This window comes from Cygnus atratus, chromosome 2 (genome assembly GCF_013377495.2).
Source record: "Cygnus atratus isolate AKBS03 ecotype Queensland, Australia chromosome 2, CAtr_DNAZoo_HiC_assembly, whole genome shotgun sequence".
Lineage (NCBI taxonomy): Eukaryota > Metazoa > Chordata > Aves > Anseriformes > Anatidae > Cygnus > Cygnus atratus.
Window position 1 is genome coordinate 45,475,882 of NC_066363.1, and position 26,204 is coordinate 45,502,085.

The window sequence follows — 26,204 nt, forward strand, 5'->3', positions numbered from 1 at the left end:
GTTGTGCCTCTTCAGTGATTTTATTTCTTTATTCCTAATGCATTTGAAATTATAGCAAAAGAAGCACCACAGTTCTTTTCCAGAGCCATGAATACAATATTTTATTCACACTATAAAAGCATAGGCTGAATGCTTTTGTTACTATTCTTTTTCAGGATCAGATCACACTATACGAACAATTTATATGGTTCAAAGCTATAGCACCCAGGCTATTATTTAAGAAAAATGTAGGCAACAGTTTGGTCCAATAAGAAAGCCCAAGTCTAGAATGTGTGTAAAATGATCCAAGAAATAATCCTGTCTGATCAACGGCTGCTATTCTCCTAAATCAAGTGGACCTCATACACTGATACCCTTGTTCACAAAGACCAGTGTTACAATTTACCCTGAAGGTAGGAGAGGAAACAGTGAAAAAAGGAGAATTTGGTTGGTTCCTATGCTCTCTGAAAAATATGTCAGAATGTAAACAAGATATAAGAATAATGTGAAGGAGAGATGTTCTTTGAGCAGCTCAGTGATGGTTCACAAACAGGAAATAATCACTCAGTGCAAACCAAGGGCAGGTATTTTTAAAGCAGGGTTTCTCCAAATGCTCAGAACTCATTCCCCACTCTGGTATTTAAAATCAGCTGGGCTTCATCCTGCTTGTGCACCATCTCCCCTGTGGTGGCTGGAATTCAAGAGGGACCAAACCAGAAGAGACTTCAAGCACATGAGATGTACTGAAGGCATTATTGAACTCTGGCTCCTACCTCATAGGACTGCATGGAAAGCCCAAACATGTCAGAAGCTGCGCTTGATTGACTCTTAGGAGCTTTGGATCTAACAATCAATGTTATTGTTTTAAACATGGTGCAAAGTAATGAACTACTTTTTTTTTTTTTTTTTAGTTTAGTTAAACGTGCAAGGCCTTTTGAGGATGAGGCTCAAATAACGCTGATGCCAGATGACCAAAAGTTGGTATACTAAATGACATCATTCTGATATTGAATGACACAGCCTTTATGCACTTCTAAAACTGATAAGCTAATGGGGAAAATGAGGCAAAAGTTTAAACACCTAAGATGCTGAAGACTAAGAAATCCTCAGGGGAAATGTAACAAGACACTTGGCTGTTCAGAAGAAATCTCCTATGGTCATTCGTATGACTTGATCAGTCATACAAATTTAAGAGTCAGGAAATCCTGGAATACATCACACCATACAAACACTGAAGGGCTGCTTTACATTACTATTTGGTACAAAGAACTTTGCAAAGAACTGCAGACTATGGTTTGTGGTGAAAGTCAACCTCATGATAAGGAATGTCCCTGCAGAACTGTGATTGTGTCACAGGCCCTGGATTAAGTTTCGAATATGTAGCTGACCCTCTGCTGAGACCTCCTGCTCGCTCTTAAAATCCATCCATAAAAGGAATGGAGAGAGAAATTCTGGAGTGCAGAGGTGATTACGTGTGATCAGCCTGGCATAGCCTGGCTTGCTGCATAAAATACCAATCAAAGCCTCCCGCTAAGGACATTTACCCACACTTGGCTATGTGCTAATCTTTTTCCTCTACAGGACTCCAGATAAATTATTTAGCAGATACCATCATGAATGTGGGATTATTAAAAGACAGATGACCAGGAACATTCTGTACCAGGCACAGATTTTTTCTCAGGTAACTTCTTTGAGTGTTTTAACAAGAAAAATAAGTAGCATCATGATGCCTGTAAGTACACCAAGATGTCCACTACAACAAGAGCATTTCTGAGGATATATCAACTAAATACACGGTCTAAAATATTTCTGCTAAGGCAGATTATAGCAAAATTTGGTTTTACCACTGTACAATGCTTCCATTCCCTGTACATATACACTGACAGTCACCTGCATACAGAAAGGTAGATGTCAACGAATGTGACAGTATCCATGAGACCCCTGCAGGAGTCATAACCATACTTCCACATGTGTAGGCACAGTCTAGTGGAAAATTTACCTTGATTTAACATAGCAAGTAACTACTTCCCTCATGTTGGGATGTAATTATATTCACCTTCATATAGAAACCTCAAAATGCAAACAAAAACCTTATCTTGGAATCTGACAAATAATAAAACAAATAATAAAACCCCATAAAAGTGATAGAGCAAATTGCCAGAAAGTTTTTGGTCTATACAAAGGCATTGTATTTAAGTCACATCAAAATATTCTATTTTGGCCTCCATATTTTTAAATCCTTTTTACTCTACCTGAAATTTCATTCCATTTTTGAAGCAAAATGCTGCTTTGAATCAGAAACCAGACGGTTTTAATTCACTTGCAAATGTTGATATTGGATGCCTCAATTCTGAAAAATTAGTAAGCTTTTTTGTTTTTCCCTCCTCTAGATTGTTGAGCTCATTTAAATTTACCTCCCTGTCCCAAACAGTTCCAGCTTTCCAGAAACCTCTACGGTGATGATACTGGGACTGCCTAACAAACAATCCAACAAATTCAGTCATGTGTAGGAATGCTTTCTTACTCATTCAAATAAAGATTGTCAAAAATCTAAGAACAATAGATGCATACAAGCGTAAATGCTAAGAGGCACAATGTTGAACACTTGTCTGTGAATAAATTGAAAACTATTAAGCTACCGCCAGTCTGAAAATTAAATATGGGATGCCTGCATATTTTGCAAAAGTTTGAGACACTAACAAATTTAAAGAACCATTGCTCAAAAGCTATTATTTTCAGAATGCTCATTAATCAAATAGTTTGGGAGCTGGACAGCTTGTGTCTCTGGCTAAGACCACATTGCAGAAAATTCTGCCTGACAATGCTTGCCCATTGATTTGCCTTTGTACTTGATTTTTGAGCATGCTGCCCAGCTTCCATGTCTAAATCCAGGTTGCAGGGACAAGATGACATTATACTTTTTTTTTTTCTCTGTTGGTCTCTTACACACCCTTTTACTGATTTTTTATTTATATTTTTTTAAAGTTTGCACATATTTTTGCCCTAAAGCTTCTGGAATGCGTGAAGATCACAAAGGCCTTCAGCTGGTCAACAGCACTGATCATAAAGTGGAGATTTGTTACCATTCATTTATGCTGAATAGTGAGTTACAGGCCTCATTTTCCTACAGCTTGTAACTAAGTATGACATGAATTAGACCCGAATCCACTACATCTACTCACTTTGCTCGCTATTTTTATCAGGCTGCCTTCTTCTGGCTTTCTCTTATTGTGTTCCTGCCACATATGGGTTGGCCAGCTTTCATTTAGACTTCTACGGAAGCTGTGTTGTTTTACTGTTGTTTTACCGTTGTATGGAGGCTCTCATGGTTAGTTAGAAACCTTTGGCAGTGGGAGCCGTTTCTTCCACAGCCCTAGCAATTTGTCATCTACTGGAAGAAATAAAAGATAGCAGCTGCTGGTGTGCAGAGACCAACATGCTATGAGCAGGTTAGATCATCTAATAAGGACTGGAGGCTCGAAAGCAGGCACTCTGAATTAAAATGAAAAGCTGATTTATCCACATGATGGGGTCAGAACTTAGACATTCTCATAATGATACAGCCTGGATTTGAAGATGTGAATTATAACAGTTCTGACACTGCTGTCCTTTAATAAAAGATATGTATGTCTTGTAATAATTTTGACTGAAAGTATCAAAAGAGCATTTGAATAGCAAATGATCAACACTGCTGCTGTAGTGTCTGTAGTGTTACTGTATTTTTCCAGCAGAAGATAAGTTAGGACAGACAAGTTGCAAGTACTCTTTTTTTACTTGCTACTTTTAATTATACCAGTTTATTCACTGTTTCCTATGCATCTTGGCTACACTCCACATAAAACACTAATCATTGTTGGCTTTAAATTAAATTCATGATACTGGTGTAGACTAAATTATTGAAGGATTTTCAAGATTATTGGTCTTGACTTATTCATACATTCTATTGAGGCTAACTCCTCACTCTCTTAGAGGGCATATCTTTTGATTTAGAAGTGCAGCAAAAGCCAAGGAGGGACTCTAAAGGGCTCACAGAGTTTAGGTAAGGTGACAGATACTTGTATGAACTGTGAAGAGTATCACAGGGAGGGACTGAACAATAGCACAGATGAGTGTTAAATCCTAATCCAATTCCAGATGGAAGTGTTCATGACAGACAGCAAGCTAATTACTTGTCCCCATCTGTTGCACAGAAAGGCTAGTCCCCCAGCAATGTGGTTCTTATCTTCTTCAAAGTTTCACTACATTAGTAAGCTGATGTCAGAACATTTTGTCTTTGTCATTTTTTTTGTGGCAATTTTCCACGGTGGAGATTAAAGATGTTATTCTGTCCCTCGCTTGTGTTTCCATACTTTGGGACTTATTTTGTTTACTCACATTTATGTAATTCATAAGCAAATAGCTCCACCTTACGTTTATCATTACTTTTCCCGAACTTCTCAAAATGTGAAGGTCCTGATTCATACATTTCCTTGCTCTGAAAGGTTAGTAACATACAGACCCATCAGGGCAGTTCACGCTATTGTGCAAGACCCTTCATGCACATTTGGGCTACAAAGTTGAATGCAAGTCTCTCACTTTCTTAAGAGTACTTGTCAGTAAAAGTATCCAAATGCCAGTTCTGCCCATGCAGTAGGAAAGTTGGTGTCGCTGGTCATAGCAATATTTGGTTACAAAGGACCCCTGAAATCACTTTCTGGCCAGACGTGTCTTTCACCTTGCACCTGAAATGCTCTCACAATCAAATAAAGAGACTGTTGTTTGAGTCTAACAAAGTTGGTACATTGCTGATATGCTCATATGACCCAGGGCATGAATGCCACCAGCTGGTTATTTTGGCTGAGAAAGAAGCTGTCCTGTACCGTGAATACTGCCATCACAAGCAAACCAGTTAAAAGACTTCACCTGGCACAGTAACATCTTCCTTCAAGCAGTCCTTCAGATAAGTATGTCTCTTAACAGCTGAAAGAACTGCAAGTTTTGCCCCGTGCAATAATGGTCACCTCACAGGCAGTGGCAGATCCAGCCCCTGCCACACCACCAACCTTGTACCTTTGTTTAGGACAATCACAATAGTACTTGACATTCTCAGTAATGGCCAGTACTGGGCCTGAAAGGGCAATCTGGTTGTGATGTATAGACCAGCTCACCCAGTGAACACTGCTACACAACCACAGGTAGAGACCTACACATTTGTGGCAAATGGAAGAACATTTGAGAAGTAGCTACTGTGTTTTACTAATGTGTCTGGTAGTAGAGGCTGCTAAATATGTATATTCTGCAAAACACTCCCCCTCATACAGCAGAGATGGTTAGCAGCAGCAGCAGTTGGAACAGATATTCAACAGATACAGATGTTCCATATGCATTTACCACATTAAAATCTCTGTCAAAGTTCTGGAAGCTGTCTCTGATTTTGGGAAGCATTAACACTGGTGTTACTTTTCTCTGCAAAATGCACTGTCAGGCACAGTCCACTTTTTAATAACAGAGCTTTTTCGCTTAGAAGTCAATGCTGTTTAGACCTATGTTGACTTACCTTAGACACTAGTTTGCAGGACACCTATCAGATTTGCTGTACGTCACTACTGGTATTTCAAGCAGATAACAGACCTACAAGCCATGAGAACACACTGGTACATTTTTATTCTCACCTGGCCAGTGTTCACCTCCCAGCTGCAGCCACGGCTGAAAGAAGCAACTCAGAGCATGGGACCTGGATGAAGTCTGCATGATTGGAAGTTCAATGATGCTCTTTTCCAGATAGTATCCGAGTTGCAGAATTCCCAGCTAGTTTTTGGTTACTTATTTGTGCAGAGCTACTATTCTGCCTACTCTTACTCTGCATGTGCAACACAGGATTTGAACTTCTGTCTATTTCTTCTCATGCCTTTTTCTGTTGGATGCTCCTTCTTTTACTCCACTGTCCTCATTCCAACACTACCAACACACCAACATTTATGCTGCCCACAATTAGTTGCACCATCACACCAGATCACTCTTATTTTGTTTTGTTCCGCTTTGTTTAAAAATACCACTTCTGTCTAGCATGGCTCTTGTATTTCTCTTCCTGGTATTGAAGATGTCTACCACAACACAGAAATTTGCTACTGAGCAAAGCTTTTCTAGGGTCTGTATTTTCAGGAAGATGTTGAATCTCTTCATCAGAAAGATAACATTCATAGACACGAGGCCACTCATTGAACCACATCTTACAAAAATGGGTTCTGCCACAGCAGCGCTCACAAAGTTTCAAAATATTTTTGGCAAGCGCTGTTCTAAAATTCAGTTATCCTCCTGCTAGACTAACATCCATTAAAAACCTTTGCCAATACCATGCAATATTTTGGCTGTAACACACCTATTTTAAGTTTAATCTCGATTTCTGTTTTTAGTGAGGTATCACAGGATGAGAAAACCAAATGAAACACAACAAGCAAATGGAACTGCTTCCCCCAACCCTTGCTCTGCATCAAACCATTTCTGCCCTATTTTGTACCTCATAAACCAAGGAAATGAGAAAATTTCATTTATGCACCTACTTTGTATTCTGGGGGTATCCTTGCTCCAAATCCAAAGGCTGGGAACATTTTGTCACTGGAAAAGAACAAAGAAGAGTTCCCACAGAGAAATGCATTTTGCTACAATAAACATTTATTCTTCTGTAAGCATTGATCAAAAATGCAAAGCAGCACAATGGCACAGAAAAGTCTTTTAGGTGAAGAGTGTTACATGGCAGAATGGAAGGGTTATGTATTAGAGAAGGTAGAGTGTGTGCTGGCCAGATGGATAAGCGACATGGGAGATTTTTCAGGTGAACTCCTAGTATAGAAGTTAAAAGCACTTGGAGAATACCAATGAATCAAGATATCTTGCACTTCCACAAATGCAATAATAGACCCATATTACCTCCTCTTTTTCACTATCTGGCTGTAGTGTGAGAGGGAGTTATTCAACAGCCTGTGACAACAGATTTATTTAATATAAATATGGATGTGCTCCCCCAGCTCAAAAAATGGGTTTAGTGAAGAGATGACTCTGTAATTAAATGTGTTTGCAAATGTGGGTTCTTACAGTTGTCCAGGTGCAAAAGACATTTCCTATAATATTCAAAAATTCACCCCCAGAAACCTGCAGGTTCTGTAAGGCTTTCCACCTGTATCATTAGTACGCCCACTAAAACATGAAATTATTTTCATTATGTATAGATTAACTGATAACCTAGAAAATGTGGTGGCATGGTAAATTTGCTTCCAAACACTATGGTGAGGTTGTTCCACTCCAATTAGATCTGTAGAGACAAAAATTCCTGATTCGGAGGACCTGGAAGCTTCAGGGCTGTTAATACCCTTTCAGAAATGCAGTAAAGTCTCACACAGCCCACATCCTGTCAAGTTACCTCTTCCCAGATGGCATGTAGAAAATAAGCTGTAAGGAATGTCTCGTCCCTGAGTCAGCAAAGCGCTTGATCACACACTTGAGGTTAACAATTCACCCAAACATATGCTTAACTCCAAACACATCCTGAAGTCCCTTTGAAGTCACTGAACTGTGCTCCAGTGCTCTGATGAATCAAATCCCTCATAGGTTTATCTGATTCTGCTTAAAGAGTTTCAGGGCTTTTGGAAAAGTTGAGTTCCTGTCACCATTACTGACACTTTCAGAAATCAAAAAAGGGGCAGCAACTTCAAGTGACTTTGTGTAGTTCAAGACATTGCCACACCAAGTGTCAAGTGAATAACTCACTTCCCAGACATACTCAAGACACAGAACAGCACCCATTAAATTCGCCAGGCCATGTTGTCCGGCATAGTCTGTTTAAAGCACCATGACATTTCTGATAAAAGCCAGGAAAAACAAGAAATAAGCCCCCTCCCACCCTGAAGCTGGAGTTGCCACCAACTAGAGAATAGATAGAGGAATATTCAGTAGATCACTGGGAAACAGTAATTATTGTCGTCTGATGGCTCAGCTTGCACAATTGTTGTTCTGCTACAAAATTTAGTTGCCACATAAATCTTGGGAGCACAATACTGTGTACCATATGTTAAGCTGCATGACAATGGATCTTGGAAAGGAGGACTAACATAATTTGCATGGTAATGAAACATTTTTTTTCCAGAGATGTCAGAAACAAAGTAGCTGCTGACATTTAATGCTAACCACCTGCTGATAGCTTTCTCTTTGATTAAACAATCCCGGAAGTGGGGAAGCCCTTATAAATAGATACGGATGAGATTTCAGGCACACATTTAGAGGGCAAGAAATAGGAGGCCATTAGAAAAGAGTCTGAATGAAGAAAAAATCTTGTTTTACATTAACAGTTAAGCCATGGTTGCATTAGAGAATCAAACCCTATGGAGCTGCAATTTAATGGATTTTGGGTGAGAGCAAATAAAGACTAAAACAGTTTTACTTAGGTGGAATGTAAGTAAGTGTCCAAGTTCAGTAAAGCAATCCAGAAAGCTGACGTGGGCTGCAATTACCCAGCCTGGGAGATGCCTAAACCCGTACAGTGAACATATTTGTCCTGTAAAGTTCCTTGAGTGTAAGTGTAGGGAATCTTGTAACTGCAGCTCCATCTTCTGTTCTGCTACGAGTCAGAGACTTGCCCTGAGTGATAGCTCCAGCAGACTGGATTCTCCTGGTGGCAGGACTCCTCCATTCCCAAGCACCAGTGGCTCAGCCCCAACAGGAAGCTATTCTGCACCAGAGGGCTCTTCCACCACATCCTCAGGACGCCTGACTCCGTGTCTGAATCTCCCATATCTCCTTTTTGAGTAAGAGCCATGTACTGCTACAACTGCCTTGAGACAGAGTAAAGCTTGATCATGTGCACCCTCAAGACGGGATTCCACATGACTGCATGAACTCCTAGAGAGGAGGGGTGTCCTGACAGCTACTCCCGTGCTTAATGCCTTCTCTCATGCCACTCAGGTAGCACTGTGCTCAGTGAGCTTGGCTTCCCCTTGGGAAGATCCTCATTTTCCAGACTTTATACACATAGGCCTGATATTCTGATCCAAGCTGCTGGGACCAAGGAATTAACTTCCATGTGTTCCCAAAAGTTGACCTTTAAGGGAAGAAGGGAGCCTTTTGATCATCACAAGTGACAATCGTTGCACAATAGATTATTATAGTATCCTCTGACAACATCTCTAAATTTGTGGCTGACAGCTTTCAGAATAAATTCCAATTTTAATGTAAACAATAGTTTTCTTCCTATCACATAAAACAAGGTGTTTAGCTAATATAAAGGACTCACTCTGAAAAGAGTACATTGTTTAATGGCTCACTGACATTCTACAAAGTAACCCTCTCTAGTCTTCCCACCCACCCCTCACTTTGTCATAGGAGATAAAGGACAGCATCAGCTGAGCCTCTCCAAGTAGCTACAGTGTCCTGCTTCCAGGACAATCCCTTAGAGCATTAAGGCATGACAGAGCTGCTCTAGCAGACCCCAGGCTACCACAGCTGCTTGCTGCAGGAAGCAGAGCAGCTTCCCAGCCTCTAAGCCATGCCAAGGGTTAGGCCATCCAGAGACTGAAACTACAGTCAGAAGAGGGGAAGGCTTCCTCCTGCCTCAGGGGTGAACTGCATGCATCAGAGACTCCAGCCCTGCTTCGTAACCTGGTATTTTAGTAGGAAAAGGATCTGCTGTAATGATTTTGTTTTTCCTCCTTTTTAATTTAAACTCACTCAATTTTCTTTTCCTTTGTGTTGCTTGCCCAGACAATTATGCCTATTTTATGCCAGAAAATGGGCCCAGGACCCTGGCTTACACATTGGGGTGCGATGATACCCATGGTCTGTTAGCATTGTCCCTGGCAAAGTGCTGGCCCATGCCAACCAGCAGCCCCCAGACCCTTCCCATGAACTAAGCAGGGGGCAGCTGTACTTGAGACTGCTCCCAGATGGCAGCCCGGGCATCACCCATTTGTGCTGGGAGGAAGAAAGTTGAGATACAAGGACATGGGCATTGTCAAACCCTTGGCCTCAGGCCACTTAAGGACCTTTGACTTGTTTTGTTTAAATGTAGCCAGAGAGTCCTCCACACGTGAAAGTAAACTGCCAGCACTGTCCTGCTGGAGACAGACTGCCAACAGGACAGGAGAGAAAGTGGAAAAACAAGGGGGTTCAACAAAACCTCAAATTTACAAAATCAATCGCAAAAAGGTGGATCCTGGCAGAATCTTTACAGAATTACTCTCTTGCATTGTCTTCACATTTTATACAGTTCTGTGTTTTACACAGGTTCCCCTGAAAATTAAAACTTGGCATAATTTAAAAAACACACCGAAGTACTAGACATGAAGATGAGAAAAGCAAAAGCATTGGATTTTGACTTTTATATTTGGTTATGTAAGGGCTGTGACTAGTCATGCAAGCATAGATATATACGACTGCTTGTACATTTCCCTGTCAAACAGGCATATATTACCGAAAGATCCCAAAGACTGAACAGATCTGAATTACACCCTGAACGTAAAATCAAGGACAGAGTTCAGGTTCAGTGTTTGCATTGGTAAATGTAAATTAATGAGCTGAATTAATGTCAGGGCTCAAAGACTGCAGTCTTCTAAGCAGAAATATAACCAGTTAAAGACCCTGAGTAACACCTCAACTGTAACATAATGCACAGGAGAGAATGACTTCTGGAAGTATCCCGTATTATCCTTTCAAGCTATCTAGTGGAAACAGAGGAAGCACAATGACAAATCAATACCTTAATAGGGGCACAGAAGAGAGATTTCAGTAAGCTGTACTGCACAGAAGGGAGAAGAGACTAACAAAGGCACTAGTAAGGTTTTGTAAGTTAGTAAGTGATACAGATAATGGTATCTTGTCCTGTTTCACTAGGAAGCCTATGGTAACTGGAAGGTAAGAAATATATTTAAAGAAGACAAAATAATGAACATTTTAAAAATCATGTCTCATTAACTACTGGTGCCCTCTGACATACAGTATCACTGAGACCTGGAGTTCAGCTTTATTCTGAAGATTTTCTTTTCCTAGTAACAAGGAGCAGTATTTAGATAAAATTGTTCCACTGGGTGAAATTATTTTATAATCAGGCATTACAGAGTCTTTTGCAAATACCTGTGAAGCTGCTGGTTTAGATGATGCTGGAGATAGAGCTGGCTACTCATCAGTGTGACAACACCTGTACTCAGAAAGGAAAACAGGAACTGCCAGGACTATGTTACCTGAACATTAGTTCCTTTTTAAAATCTAAATTGGGAGTCTAATTTCTTATTGCAGGGAGTAAATGTAGGGGGAAAAAATGGCCTAAATCTTTCTATATGCCACTTATTCATTCTGAAAAATGAACTTCTAGCTAGCCACACAGGTGGCTTCTTAAAGAGCCTCATCATGAAAACCTGCTCACTTTAATCTGGAGCAATATAGTTGCAGTAGTTGTACTAAAGATACAGTTAAAGAGGAAGAAAAAAAGAAACACTGGGAATATAAAAGCAACGCTAAAAACCCATTTTTGGTTTCAAGCAACCAAGAACCTTAAATTTTCAGCTCCTTGAAATTCTTGCAAGGAATATACCTGTTTAGAATCCCTGGATATTAAGCTGTCACTTGTAATTTCAGTTTGGGGTCAGATCAGAATTACCAGGAAGATATTTTTAAAGTGCAACACTAGATGCAGCAAAATCAATTACTTTGCCTTTCATTTTCAATTCCAGTCTTAAAAGAATAAACCGTGAATCTGCTCTGCTCTACACACTTTTCTAGTGATAAAATTAGATATTTTTCCTCTGTTAAAAAGAAATTTGAAATTGCCATAATAAAAGGGGAGTGCCTGTTACACATTTAATTGAAAAAAGTGTGAATGGGGTGGGGAGGGAGAGGAGAGAATGGGGAGAGCAGAGGATGGGATAAGGGAAAGGGAGGGAACAGGAAAGGGGGAGAAGGAAAAGTAAAAGAAAAATGAGAAAACAGAAAATGACACAAACAAAATAAAGCCATATCTAAACTCAATTAAAATTGCAATCTTTCATGTTCAAGGAGTGAAGTGGAAGAAAATGAGCTGAATTAAGTGTTTCTTTTCTAAAGCATATGAATGAATCATGTTCCTGAGTGTATTATTTAGTACTTAGAAGGGCTTGATGCCAGTAGATTCTGAATCATGACAGCTTACAGGGATTAGCAGCAGTTCCAAAGAAAATACAGAAATCATTTGAAATATTTAAACTTCTTCAGTTCCTGCTTTGCGAGCAGAGCTAGGTAAATAAAGGACATGATATGTATTATCAGATAGGGCCAAAAAATCCTGTTTGAGTGGAAGGGACTTGAGCCCATCTGCTTCACCCCCTGCAGTCCTGCACACCCACTTGCACTCCTCCAGGGTGGGTAGGGATAGAGCCAGGCTGTAGTCCAGCTCTGTCTGCCCCCTGCCTGAGTCAGAACGACCAAACAAGAGTTTGGCAGCAGCAGTGTTTTCTCCCCATAAAGAATATTCTGCTCTGAGGGACTGGTACGCTGTCACAACATACCCGCTGTGGGGTTGTGCCTGGTTTGATACAACCACATCTCTGATTCTGGCTGGGTTACTGTGCGTTTAATCAAACCTGCACCATACGTAACAAGGCTTAGCATCCAGTTCATAATGCATGGTGCTTTTTAAAGGAGTAGCAGGAATGAACCGATCATCTTACATCTTGGTAACAAAATAGAGCTAGGAGCATGCAAATCAATAGCAAGTCACCGCAACAGCTACACTGTTTGGTCTGTCATAGACAGAGATGCTACACATTCATGTTGCAAAATCCTTACATTTAAATTCATTCACTATCTTTAATTACAGCTCTTAGTCACCTTAGGGGAGCTGGAATCTGCTGAATACAGAGAAATAGATACTGTCATGTAATTGGGTTTCAAGAATATGAGAGAAGTGCCTGTCTCACCTGCAAGGGAAATAATTAGTGAAGCAGGGGATACAAATTCCCTGAAGCTAACCGCTGAAAGGCATCAACACGAAATAACTAACAAAGCCAAGTCCAGGTACAATAGATTTAAGCTTCCCCTTGTTAACATTTGAAGAACAGCAAAAGAAGCTCTGCAGGGTAAAAATAGAAAGGAAACTCAGAAATTCCTAGACTGGGGAAAAGTAAATACTTACAGAAAAAAAATCATCAGAGCTTGAGAGAGGAGTAGGTTAAGCAAAACAAAATGACAATAAGATATATTACTTACTAGAAGGATAACTTAATAAAATGGCATACTCAGGAACCAAAATGTCATGCTTCCCTGTTAGATGACAAATAAATTGCAATGACCTGATTTATAAGACCCAATTCAGTAAAAGTTATCTTGAAAAAGTGGGATGTCATAAGTGGGAATAAAGTAGGGAAGGGGATGCTGCAAAAGGCTACACTGAGTTACATTTAACTTACGAAATCTAGGCAGTTTCCAGGCAATCCTATGAATTGTAAGAGGTTGTCAGTATGTCCTTGTAGCTTCTAAAACCTTAACTATAGTAAGTTGGCTACGTGGCACCATATATGGAAAACTGTACCATGACTGACGAGGTCATTCTTATACAGACTGTAATTTTGGAAGGTAAAAACTTGACATGACTTGAAGACTACACTAGGCAGCAGGCTGATCCCATCACATAACATGCAGATCATGGGGAACCTCAAACAAAACAGTTCTGGCGCTCTTCCTTCTTGAAACACAAGTGTAGCTTTCTACTTTGAGGGTGTACTGCATTAAGCAACCTCTAGAACAAAAGCTTTGCTAAGTAATTTTGTTATTTTTTACAAATTACAGTGAAAATGGTTGGTCAGAGACTTTTCTCTGCAAACAAATTCTATCACAAAAATATCTATGTATAAGGGATGTGCTGGGAAGAAGGGAATACAGGTCTGTGTTGGCATAAGTATGCAGGGAGGTGCTGGGAGAGAAATTTCTAATCAAATGCTCTCAGGATACAAATGAGCTTTCTAGGATGAGTGTGATAAAACTGTTATAGAGATTATATTGTGATTTAATGTGACCAAACGAGTAGTTGATGTAATTTTACTAAAATCAAAATGACATCCAGTCAAAATGAAGAACATTATCAAAACAAGCTACAGTAAAAGTTTAAGTGAAATATACTGATAACTAAACACTCAGCTAGGCATCATTGAATATGCAGGAGGAAACGGGCAAATGCTCTCTGTTATCTGCCGATTTGGAATCTCTGATCAAGGCTGATTTCACATTAATTTGAAAGGGATGGTGAGAATTAAGGGTTGCCCATTTTTAACTGAGAGCAATAGGATCCACGAATATCTTGCTATGGTCTACTCAGGCAAAAGATGTTCAGTTTCTCCAAAAAGAAGTAAACATGCAAGAGATTTAGAAGATGGTATTCATTTATGGGCTGATGGGTTTTCAAATCGGAATAATTGACAGCTTTGCTACATGCTATTATAGAGCAGATGACTAGAATAATTACATCCTTAACAATGCAGGGAGGAAATTCATGCTTCTGAAATTGTGGAAATGGTTGTGTTGATTGCAAATGTACCAGATACCAAACTGTTGGAACATTTGACATCTGGAAAAATGGCACAACAAATTGCTGTCTCCTTTATTTATGCTTACATATTTATACTTATTAATACTTATTTATATGAATAACTAGTCACTACACCACTAGGTGAACTGGTATTTCAGATTGTTTGTAGGGTTTTGTATTTCAAGTCATTCTCTTCAGAAAGAGATGCTGACAGAGAAATCACAAAGGTACCAGTCTGCGTAGTACTGGCAAAGTGTCAACTACTGCGTGGAACAAAGCTCTACCTCAGAGGAGAAAAAAATAGTAAAGACTGCCCAGAAAAGCCCTGCAGAAGGTTCTGATTTTGATGTATCCACCAGCTGACAGAATGCAGCAGGGTGGAGGAATAGCACAGAGAGAAAGAAGTTGTTTTGATAAGAAACTTGGAAGGGACTACTCATGACTGATACACTGACACAGGCAGTGTAAAGAAGACACAAAGATGAAAACTTGGTAAGGGAAAAGACAGAGCTGTAAAAACTGACAGTATCTGACCAGATACAGGGCAGCTGCAGATACATACATATGTATACATATAAGTATATGAATATGAACTGTTACGAAATCTCCTTCCCAACACAGTTGTAGTAGACTAAATCTCCCGTACTAATTCTTGGGATAAAAAGTGGTGACTGTAGAAACTCCTCTTTGGCAGCAGTCAGCAGATACAAGTCAGCAGACACTGCAGAGGCAAATACAAAATTTGTGTATGCAGGTACTACATAATCGTACCAACCTAGGTCTTCAACTGTTAAATCCAAGGGTTTTCAATCCAGCTTGGTGATTAAAAGTATTAGCATGCCGTTTTTTCCTGTGCGGTTCTAGTTCTGGGTTATCCAAATACTTCAGCATGTTTACCCACACCTGAGATAATGCTTAATGATCAACATAAGCTACAAGTTCTTCTTTATAGGTTATTGTTCTTCTGGTTTTCTTTTGTTTTCTGTCTATGTAAATTTGGTCCTATTAAAGCACTAAATGAAAAGATTCATGTCTTTTCCCCCATGGTTTTTAAATTTGTTTAGATATGCTAATCAGCTTTTTTGCTTAAGAGCCTCCAGAAAGGTTGTTTCTGTAATTAAAGTGATAAAGAGATATGCTAAATAATTAACCATATTTTTTATTTATTGATCTTCATGGGTAGATTAAATTTTAACATCTATGGCTCTACATAGTGATTTCATTAAAATTCAATGTTGCATGTAGTGCCAGTTATTCTAGGCATCAATCTTTTGTCCCGGTTTTAATGAATTACTATTATATTACCATCTCAGCCAAAGGAAGTTCCTACTTTTCTCCTTGTCTCTGCCCAAATTACGTCAAGGTATTTAATTCAAAGCCCGCTAGACAAGTAACTCTCTCAGACTCTTCATCGACAAACCCAGACACAGCTTCGGAATGAATGACCTGGTAAGTAATTCTCAGGGACAAGGCTCCAGAAGTAAAAAAAACACACTGCAAGGTTTAAACTCTGGAAACTTTTTTTCCACCTAATGCCTCAATCCAGAACACAGCATTTAGTTACCTACTGACCTTTGTATTTGGGACCAGTTGTACCGAATTATACAAATCTTTTGCAGCATGTAGTGCATCATACATACCTTGTCCTCTTCCTCTTCTATAACTGTCCTCTGCTGGCTACCTCAGGAAATGTGTTTCTGGGATAGATGGACTTTCTACCTGACTTAGTTTGACTGCCCTTATTTTTTTTCACTCTTAGATCTTCACTGAAAGGGATATGCTGGACTGGGAACTCTTTCTCCTTTCAAAATTTTCCTTCTTAATTTTCAAGTGCACTTTACTGCATGAAAGAAGGAAGCTTTGTACATGATTTTCAATCAAAGTGAATGCACTCCCTCAGGCCTAAAATACTGAAGAAGAAAAAATAACTAGCAAATTTTGCATTCTGTTAGCTACTGCTGCAATTCATTGATTGCAGAAGAATTCATTGATTGTTGAAACTCTGACTGACTTCAGGGTTTTCCTATCTTTTGTGGAATGTGACACTCTAAATATTTTAGAGATATTCTACACATAAATTATTTCTATATTTTGTAGGAGTAATGTATTCTCTGCCTATTAATGGCCTTTGGGGATATTGCTAGACAAGAGTGTTTTACAAAAGCAGTTTATTTGTTAACATACAATCTTAGCATAAATGTCAGTTTTAGGAAGCTACTTGAGAATTTAAAGACTTCATTTGCCTAAATGAAAAAGGACATTAGTGTCAGGAAATAGATACAATTTACTTTCCACGTGTTTCAAGGGCTCTTGGAAAAAAGAAAAAAAGAACAACAAAAAAGCAATAAAATGTAGTATTTTTAAGAGTTAACAGACATACGTATTTAAAATAATTAAGAACTAACTTTTGAAATATATTTTGAATACGAATTAAATGAGGACCAATTTTATGGTATCATTTTACAAAACTATGTGGTAGAACACATAGAAACACAAGCTGAATGCGTAGATCAGAACAGGGATTGACCATCAAGAATGGGAAGTTCCACAAATATCCGATGTAACAAATGCTTTAAGTATTTGAAAAGATACTTTAAGTATTTGAAAAGATCTTTTGTCTTTTTTAAAGTAGAAGCATTGATTTGACCATATAATAGCCAACTCTCACTTTTGTGAGTGCTTTTTATTAATCCAGTAAAGACTTCTGAATTTATGTACTAATATGTGTGTAAAAATTAATCATAAAGATAATCCATGTATATGGGAGATACTGAACGGTTTAACATTTGGGTGTAGGAGAAACAATTAGCAGGAAAGTTCGAATTCAGTAAAACTCTTAACTCCATCTTCGTGCCATCTATATTTTGCATAATACTTCAATGTTTTCTTAAGTCAGGCTAAATTCAATGAGATTAGATAATAAGCTCTAGTGTCTTGCTGAATCAGGACAGAGATTTTAATGCAAAAATAAATATTTCATGTTACATAACAAGATTCTTAATAAGCAGAGGGGAAAGGTAAGCTACTAACTGCAGAAATCAGATTTCAAACTGAGGATCAGATTTTGCAGGTCCTGCCATGAGCTTCACTCACAGTCCCATCATTAAAACCTGTACTAATGTAACATCATTAAGGAAGTATTTCAGCTTTTAGCACTCTGTGTATGTAACAGCATTTATTGTAAGAAAGAAGCTATTTTCAGCCCCTTCCCAACCCATTTTCAGGTTGGAAAGAAAGAAAGATGAGCTACACTCATGGCTAGTTGGTTGTATTCCAGCACTGGTAAAACAAATCTTCAAGATCAAAGGGCCAGCCATGTTAATAAACAGTGTGCACTACTGTTACTGTGACTTATGGCTTTGATCTGCAGAGAGGGAAGCTATAAAATAGCACAAAAGAGAAATGATTTTTTTACTGCATGGTTAAGTGTCAACCATACATATTACATATATGTCCATCTAATATATATTGTACACATACCTATATATTTATACTGATATGGGAAAAAAACTCTAGGTGTATACATATAAGTACCTTGGTATAGAGCTCTATGTGCTTACATGAGAGATCACAGCAAAACTACACCTATCTGGGGAAAAGTACTTGTTTTATCTAGGGACAGAAGTTTTCACAGAAGTTTCCAGATTGTGATACCAGGAACAGACTTAGGCACATGCCAGTATATGTGCTGAGGGCACATCCCGGTACTATTCGGGTGCTGGTTCTTGCCTACACAAAGCAGCTGTGCTTTGCTTTTAGGCTCACAAGCATGGTCTCCTAACTGTTACTCAGACTATACATCCTCTTACAGAGCACAGGAGCTTCATCCCTGTCCACGTGCCTCAGTTTCTTTTGATGGAAGCCAGGATGTGTGAAGGTGATAGGAGAAGACGCAGGCCAGGTCCTGACTTGCAGTCAGGACATGGCCAGCCCTTCCACTGGGACAGAGGGGGAAGGAAGCATTCCCTGATTCCCCAGTTTAGCCATAGGCTTCTCTGGCTTACAAAGAATTGTTGTTCTATGCTGAACATGGGCAGTTTCATGATGCAAAGGGAGAGTATTTCGGGAGCAGTTGCCATGGAGAACAGGAGACATCTAAAATTATTATCACATATCTTACAGAGATTCATGGTTTACACGACATAAGATCCTGGTTCACAAGTCTGATATTTTAACTGTTGAATGATTCTGTCTTTCTTCATGTCTGAGTATTCAACCTGCAGAATCTTTCAAATACACCTACCATTTATCCTCTAAAAGTTGCATTCTCTTGCATTCTCTCCACTGGTCTCCAAAATGAAGGGTTGGCCAAAACCACCGTGCAGAGTTGGTGAAGGTAAGAAGAGAAGTCCTAAGCCAGCTGTAGTGCATGAGGAGACAGCTATAACTTCACCCGTATTATATACATTTGGCAACTCATTGCCCAAAACATGTAGAGGGAACTCACGCACATTTGGCAGTGATCAAATAAACTGATTTTTAGAATCCTGGAAAGGCTGATACTGTTCATAGAAGTCACTTCATTTGACTTCTGATCCAGAGAACACAGTACTAAAATTACTGAGGTAAAGAAAAAATATGGAATGAGGCAGAAACAGTTCCTTTTGATATCAAATACTTCAGTGCCCAATGATTTTTTATCATTGTCATCTGTTTCTCTATGCTACAAAAAAGGCTGAGTAGACTTGCTTAATTTCAAGACAAAATTGTAACAGTGATATAATTCTTTATATAAAGGAAAGCTTGTGAAAATGTTTAAATGGATATGTATATTTCTCACTTATTGCTTTATTACGTCCTCTTTTAACATTCATGAGTAATTTATCTTAAAATAAATTATTCTCCTTGGAGCTGTCTGCTTATTTTACACAATAGTTTCAGTAATAAGTTTTTAATGCCTTTTCCCCTTTCCAGTATTTCAAACTACATTTTAGAGCCTAACTCCTTGAAACTAATGAATGTTTCTTCTTTTATGATCCATTGCTGTTGTTGCTTAGCCACTGATTATATCACGTACAAACTTTATCTTCTCTCTTATGACAAATGTTGTTCTAGTCTGAAACAATTCCATCACATAAAAAGTATTAAGTCTTTTGTGCCAGTGAACAGCTCTTACATTTCCTGTACCGTTATCAGATTGGCCTGTTCCTTCAGGACTGCAGCGTTTCCACAATCAGGTAAATAATCAAAGTCTATTTCTCATTCTCTGAATATTGCTGATGAAAGAATGAATGTTATTCTTTCATGCTTAACTATGCAGAACAGGGCTATTCATTTAACTGTTTCAGGAATCCCTGAACCATGAAGATAAATGGGCTTTTGGATGAGCAGGGATTATTCCGCTGTATCAAGGGATGCGAGGCAGCACTTAATTTGGAGGATTAACTACTTAGGGTTACATTATGTTAGGCTGATATGTACAGAAACCTACATTATGAGAAGACTTGGCTTGAATGTATTTTCCGTGATTTGGACTGAAACAATTGCTGGATACAAACTATAAAATTTCAGGTAAGAGCACTGCTACCTTTGTAGGCTTGTTTTTTAATTTTACTGAAGACATGCCCTTGTGCAAATGATTAGCATTCTGGCTGTAAACAGCCTTTAGGTTCAGTGAGCCCCTGCTTTTCACTTCTGGCTGATCTTTACCTGGGAACATAAATCCTCCAGCATTTGAAGCACAACTGAACTCATTGGAGCAGTAACGGATCTATGCCACATTTCAGATTTTCAACTGAATTTGAAACTTATTTTTTTTTAAATGTAAATATTGAAGATTTCACAGAATCACAGAATGGTTGAGGTGGGAAGAGACCTCTGGAGATCATCTAGTCGAACCTCCCTGCTCAAGCAGAGTCCCCTAGAGCACATTACTCAGGATCATGTCCAGATGGCTTTTGAATATCTCCAGGGAAGGAGACTCCACAAGCTCTCTGAGCAAGCTGTTTCAGTGCTCAGACACCCTCACGGCAAAGAATTTTTTCCACGTGTTCAGACAGAACTTCCTGTCTTGCAGTTTATGCCCATTGCCTCTTGTCCTTTTGCTGGGCACCACTGAGAAGAGTCTGAGAGTATTACACACAAAACAAACTCCTACATAGAACCTGTAAATTACCCTGTGAGAAGGTTTGCTTCTCTTAATTTTGTTTTCTTTCGAGAAATTATTATAAGGTTTAATTTCCAGCCTATTGGATCCAACACATGCAAGTATAAAGAAGAGGTCCTCATTTGGCATTTTTCCTCAGAAAGCACTGACCATGTTGAATCAACTTGTCCATGGGCATGTATTTATTGTGTCACAACTTGAGAGCATGTATCAGTCAAACACATGCCAGAAAAGTGACACTTCCCCAGGACAAGAAAATCTGGCTTTTGTTCACTCCTAGTCCATAGCCTGTAGGACCTTAGTTGTGCTGACTGGCAGCAACAGGAATTTTTTGTAGCACAATAGAAGTGAATGAAGGTGATGATTTCATTTTAAAATGGCTAGTATTTTTCATATTGATTAGAGTATGTTATATTGAGAGAATAATCCTGGTTTTGGATTAATATCTCCATACAGGAGGGTCTGGGTCACTTAATTATTTCATTTTCTTAACAAATGCACCTTAAGTGGTGAAATAAATAAATAAAAAGCAATCTGTGTGCATGAACCAGCTCTTATTTCTTATTCCTTTCATTATTTTTAAGTATATTAATCCACTGAATTATTATTAGCATTTATTAAATTAATGGATAATCACTGTGGAATTATCAGCTCACTTACAATAAAATATTAATTTTCTCAGACTCATTAACTACATTTGACCATCAAATTCTTACAGAAATTTTATCAGGGCAATATTTTCCTCATTCTTTTTAAAGAAGGCATTTCATTACCATGCAAATGGCAGTGCCTCTGAGCAGGCTAATTAGCATATGCGACATGTAACATATAAACCACGGTATTAAGTCCCTCCACAATTTATACAGAAAGTATAATCAAATTTGACTGGAAATACCATTGTTTTTTTTTTTGAGATCTGGCATTTACACATGGCAAAGTGGTGGGTGGATGTCTATTACATGTGCAAAGACGAGAAAGAATAATTGTGTAAGATACTATGCATCACCAGCAAAGAAAGAACATTTAAAGGAAATGTACTTGGTAATTAGATTAATAATGGGCAATTAATCTGATAGAGATGGACAGCCTATTTAAAAGCAACAGAAGTACATAATGTAATCAAAGCATATTTGGCCCAATTACTTGCATTTGTTTATTTATTTACTGTTGTGTTGTGTGCACATATTATCAGTATCTTTTAATATTCATTTTGGAAGATATTGCAATATTCGAGAGGCTAACAGAATACTGAAAAAGACCACACATTTGAATCTAAGAACAGACATGGCCACTAAGCAGTTTAAGCAACTACAAATTCAGTTTCAAATATGAAATCTTCGGAGCACTTTCCTGTAGGATGGCACAGACCATATTCCCAAGTGTATGAGAAAGGATGCTGTCAGCATCTGCAAAACAGGCTTCAAGCTTAATGCAAATGAAAAATCCACTCAAACATGTAATTTTGGCATGTGGATAGAAACTCAAAACGTAGCACATATATCAGCCAAACAGCCAAAAAACTGACCTTTCATTGCCATGAAACTAATCTAAACCCACTGTCACTCTCAACAGCGTGGTATGGTACACTAAACTTTCTGTCATGCAGTCATTTCTCTTACGTGACTAAACATGGAGCTACTGCAGCTGGCAGCAGGCAGTCATTGACTTCACACTGTGAAAACACTTTCTAAAGACAACTCTGTTATCAAATGTGGTTATTTACCTGTCATAGTCTTGGCAAATCTCCCCAACAGCTACCAAAGCTTTCAAGTACTCATTGGGTTGATAGGGGTGGATATAGTGCAGTGAGCAGCTGTTCCTAGGATCACCATTGGATGCGGTGAAATCTATAGCTACCTGGAATAGAAGAAAAGTCAATGTGTTGTGGTGCTGTTCTGGGCAGGAGTATAGCCACACCAAACATTTATCTTTACCAAAACCAGTTTTCTGCAGAGACTGCAACCTTAAAGCAAAGGTCATTTCACAGTGTACTTAATCAAATTTGAATGAGGATAGTACCAATAACTATTTCTAAAAGTATACAGCAGCTAATAAAATAAGAGTTAATAAAACTAAAATGGTATAACTAGAAAAAAAAAAAAGCTGGATAATTATTCTATGTGGAGAATTATGCTCTAATAAAAATGAATCAAATTATCTCTAGGTTCTCAAACTTAATTAAATTATTCCAGCTCAGGTAATGTTCAGGACATAAACGCTGTGCAGCTAAAACGTCCCTAGAGAGTTAAAAATTCTACTCAAACTATAAATCAAAACTCCATTCAGGCACATTTCTTAGCTATTTTGCACCTTCTTTTGTCTGTAATAATATTCTCCATGTCTACAGTAAATACTCTGGTGGATTTTTTTATCTTCAAAGCATCTTCTAAGCATTAAATAATTAACCCTCCCATAGATGATAGCAAGCTTAAAGGTGAGCTGCAGGATAAAAATACAGCTTGAATCCTGCACAGATTTTTGTGTTGAAAAGGCTTATGGGAGGTTGTGGGAAGCATTCAATGACAAAACAAATATATTAAAGAATCCTTTTAAAATTAATTTCTCCCTTTTAAAATTCTGTTTATCCTTTTCGCTGAAGAGATAATCTTGCATGCATTTTTCTGTGATATGACTGGCATGGATTGGAAAGCTCTTTCCTGAATTTGTGATGTTGCTTTCAAGGAATTCCGAAGAGAAGCATCAAGAAAACCATATGGTCTCTTAGAGGGAACAAAGCCGTTTACAAACTTCCTTACAATTTTGTTCAGTGACCTCTTCCTCCAAAAACCCCACTATATTTGGATCTTCAATAGCTACAGATGTACTGAATTCAGTTTGTAGTTCTACTGTGCAGTTGACATGTAAGGGGCTTGCTGAGAGCTGCAAAAAGAACTTTGAAAGTCCCAGCTTGCCTCTGCGAATGTGCACCTTCCCCAGCTGGAGTCTGCTTGGCATGGGGAAGACTATTTTACACAGCTATAAAATGAAAATTAAACATCGCATTTTCATTCTCCCTTAAAAAAGACACAGTCCTGAAAGTTTTTTGTTGCTGTTGCTAGAAGCTAAAAGAGAAATATCATGCTGCATCAACTCAATATGGCTTTTCCCTACCTTTTCTGATTTTCCACGGCTAACTCTTGGCTGAAGAAAAATATTTCTCACTGGGCTCTAGTTAGCTTGCAAATCCCTTTGTCATCTTGATCAACTACAAGCCTCCCGTGCTCCACAGCGTGTCAGTCACGAGATGTAAGCTTGATCTGGCTTGCAAACAAAGTAATCTTTCACCTCCACTTCCCTGATCATTGCTCAAGCACTGGAGCAGTAAGCCTGGTAGTTTTCCACATAGATCTTTTTCCCAAAATGACAACTTGATTTAACTTGAATAAATCAAAAGGAAACCCCTGATGTTTTAACCAGCATGCATATACATAATTATCTGTGCCACAGCCGTCAGAAATGAGCAAGAAACTCTAGTGGTTTGTGAAACCTAAGGTAAATACATGGATAATTGAATAGATTAGCATAGTTTTGGGGTGTTTATTTAAATGCTCATGTTATGAATGTTCATACTCTGATGCACTATACTTGATTTTGATCCAAACTTCTATTTGGTTCTCTAAGGAGAGACTTTTACGAAAGATGACCATTGTTACTTGTCACGGTTCCAAAATAACAACACAGATCCCTTCTGTTTTAGCATTACCTGACAGTACCGAGGTCTTGCGCAAATAAGTAGGAGAAGAATTTGTAATACGAAGTTAGCATAACACAGGAGCTAGGCTAATATCACAAATAAGCTATTCTTGTGATCAGCAAAGCAGGAATCCTTTTTACAGTGCAGATATTTGATTTTTGTCAGTGTATCTTTAAACATACTTGTTCAAATGTACCAGTCATCTTCCCACATCTAAATAAAAACATAATATAGCAATAACTCTTAGCACTTTTTTTTTTTCTCGGCTTCGTAAAGGGTGATTTTCAATGCACTGAAAATATCCTGCAGAGCTAGGATCTCCTGCTAGATCTCTCAGCAAAGAATCAGCCTGTCCAACACCATGACCTGTCTAAGAGAGAATCTGTCCAATATATCTTTCTATTACAGTTTCTTTTATGCATACTACACATTCTTTCTGCTGTATTTCCTACCGTGATGAATATGTCTTCTGACTACAGACCCATTTGCACTGCCAGCTTCTGAACACTTCTTGTACAGCAGGGAACACTGTCTGATAAGAGACACGGTGTGCTGCAATAAGTGCTGCATAAAAGTAATGGCCTGGAATCAGCACTATTGATCTCTGAAGATGAAGGCTTCTTAATAACCAAATTTAAAGTGAAGGAAAAGTTTACTTGTTTTTTTTCAGAGACATTCTTTCTAACTACAAACTATGTTCCTACAATGGATGTACAAATTATCCAAAGAACACACAGCACGATGTTACTAAAGCCCTCATCACTGCCTTAAATGAGCAGGTACATCATACTACAGCTTTCTGTTACCAAATCTATGCTTAGCTTCCCAGTTTCCCTCCCACAACAAGTGCCCTTTCAGATCACAGCTGCATCATGCTGCCTGTACATGGCATGAACTCAATGGAAATGTCATTAACTTTAAGGCAACAACAACAATAAATGAATCGGGACAGTTTCAAACAATTCCAGATCCAATGTCCCATTCCTATCAAAAGAAATGGAAATCTGGTGATCTGTTATAGTGGTCTGAAGTAACCAAATTAGGCCTATGTGAAAAGGAGATATATAGGATATATAGCATATATATAAATGGAGATCATACGATATATACAGAAAGCAAGGAAGCACAGAATATCTTTTCTGTAGGCTGCAGTATTTTGCTTCAGTGCCCACAAGAGAATCCCTGATACATTTCTAGAGACAGCAATATGGCAGACAAGCAGTGTGTGCTATTATCATGGGTGCTGGTGCAACTGAGGCAGGAAGAAGGAAAACATGCAGACAGTCAGCTTGTGTTTAAGTAGAACCACTAGGTTATGAATGAACAGAGCTATAGGCACAGAGACATCCACTTTTCCTGGTTCCACGTATGTAGAAAACTGATAGTGATGAATTTGTACAATACTGTAGCTGGTGGACTTACCACTGAGATCAGCAGTAATTTAGGCATCTCTGTGGCTCACAGTATGGATCTTTCATCTCCTTTATGTGCTCACTGCCTGTCCTTGCAGATGACTTTACTTAAGTTATGTATTATCAATGGTTTGTTTCATTTCAGCTACCCTGCCCTGTTTCCTCAGATAACCCAAAGCTAAGTGGATACAAACACTTTCAAACATGCAAACTGAATACAAGCCAATACACTATGCACTCGAAGAAAACATCTATAAATCTATTTAAACACAGCCATTTCTTACAGCGTCTTGCCCCCTGTTTGGAGCTGTCTTTACTTTTTGCAACATGATTGTCATTGCTCTAAAACATAATAAATTGGTATGTGCACAAAACTCCTACTGCATTAGCATAGGTTTATTTTCTGGGCACAATACTTTTTGCAATAAGACCTTAATAACTTACTAAGGAATGATGTATAAGATTCTTTTCTTTGTGAAAGTGATGAATCAGTAA

At 38.5% G+C, this 26,204-nt stretch overlaps 1 protein-coding gene across 2 annotated transcripts in view; it reads right to left on the reverse strand.

Annotated features, from left to right (window-relative positions):
* CPNE4 (copine 4) overlaps positions 1-26,204 on the reverse strand; it is a 243,803-nt gene that overhangs the window by 17,553 nt on the left and 200,046 nt on the right. For both annotated transcript variants that reach the window (XM_050708809.1, XM_035549705.2), the window contains exons 11-12: positions 22,327-22,460; positions 6,519-6,573 (exon numbers count right to left, since the gene is read on the reverse strand). In XM_050708809.1, the coding sequence (XP_050564766.1) occupies positions 6,519-6,573; positions 22,327-22,460 (189 nt within the window). The remainder of the gene's footprint in view (positions 1-6,518; positions 6,574-22,326; positions 22,461-26,204) is intronic.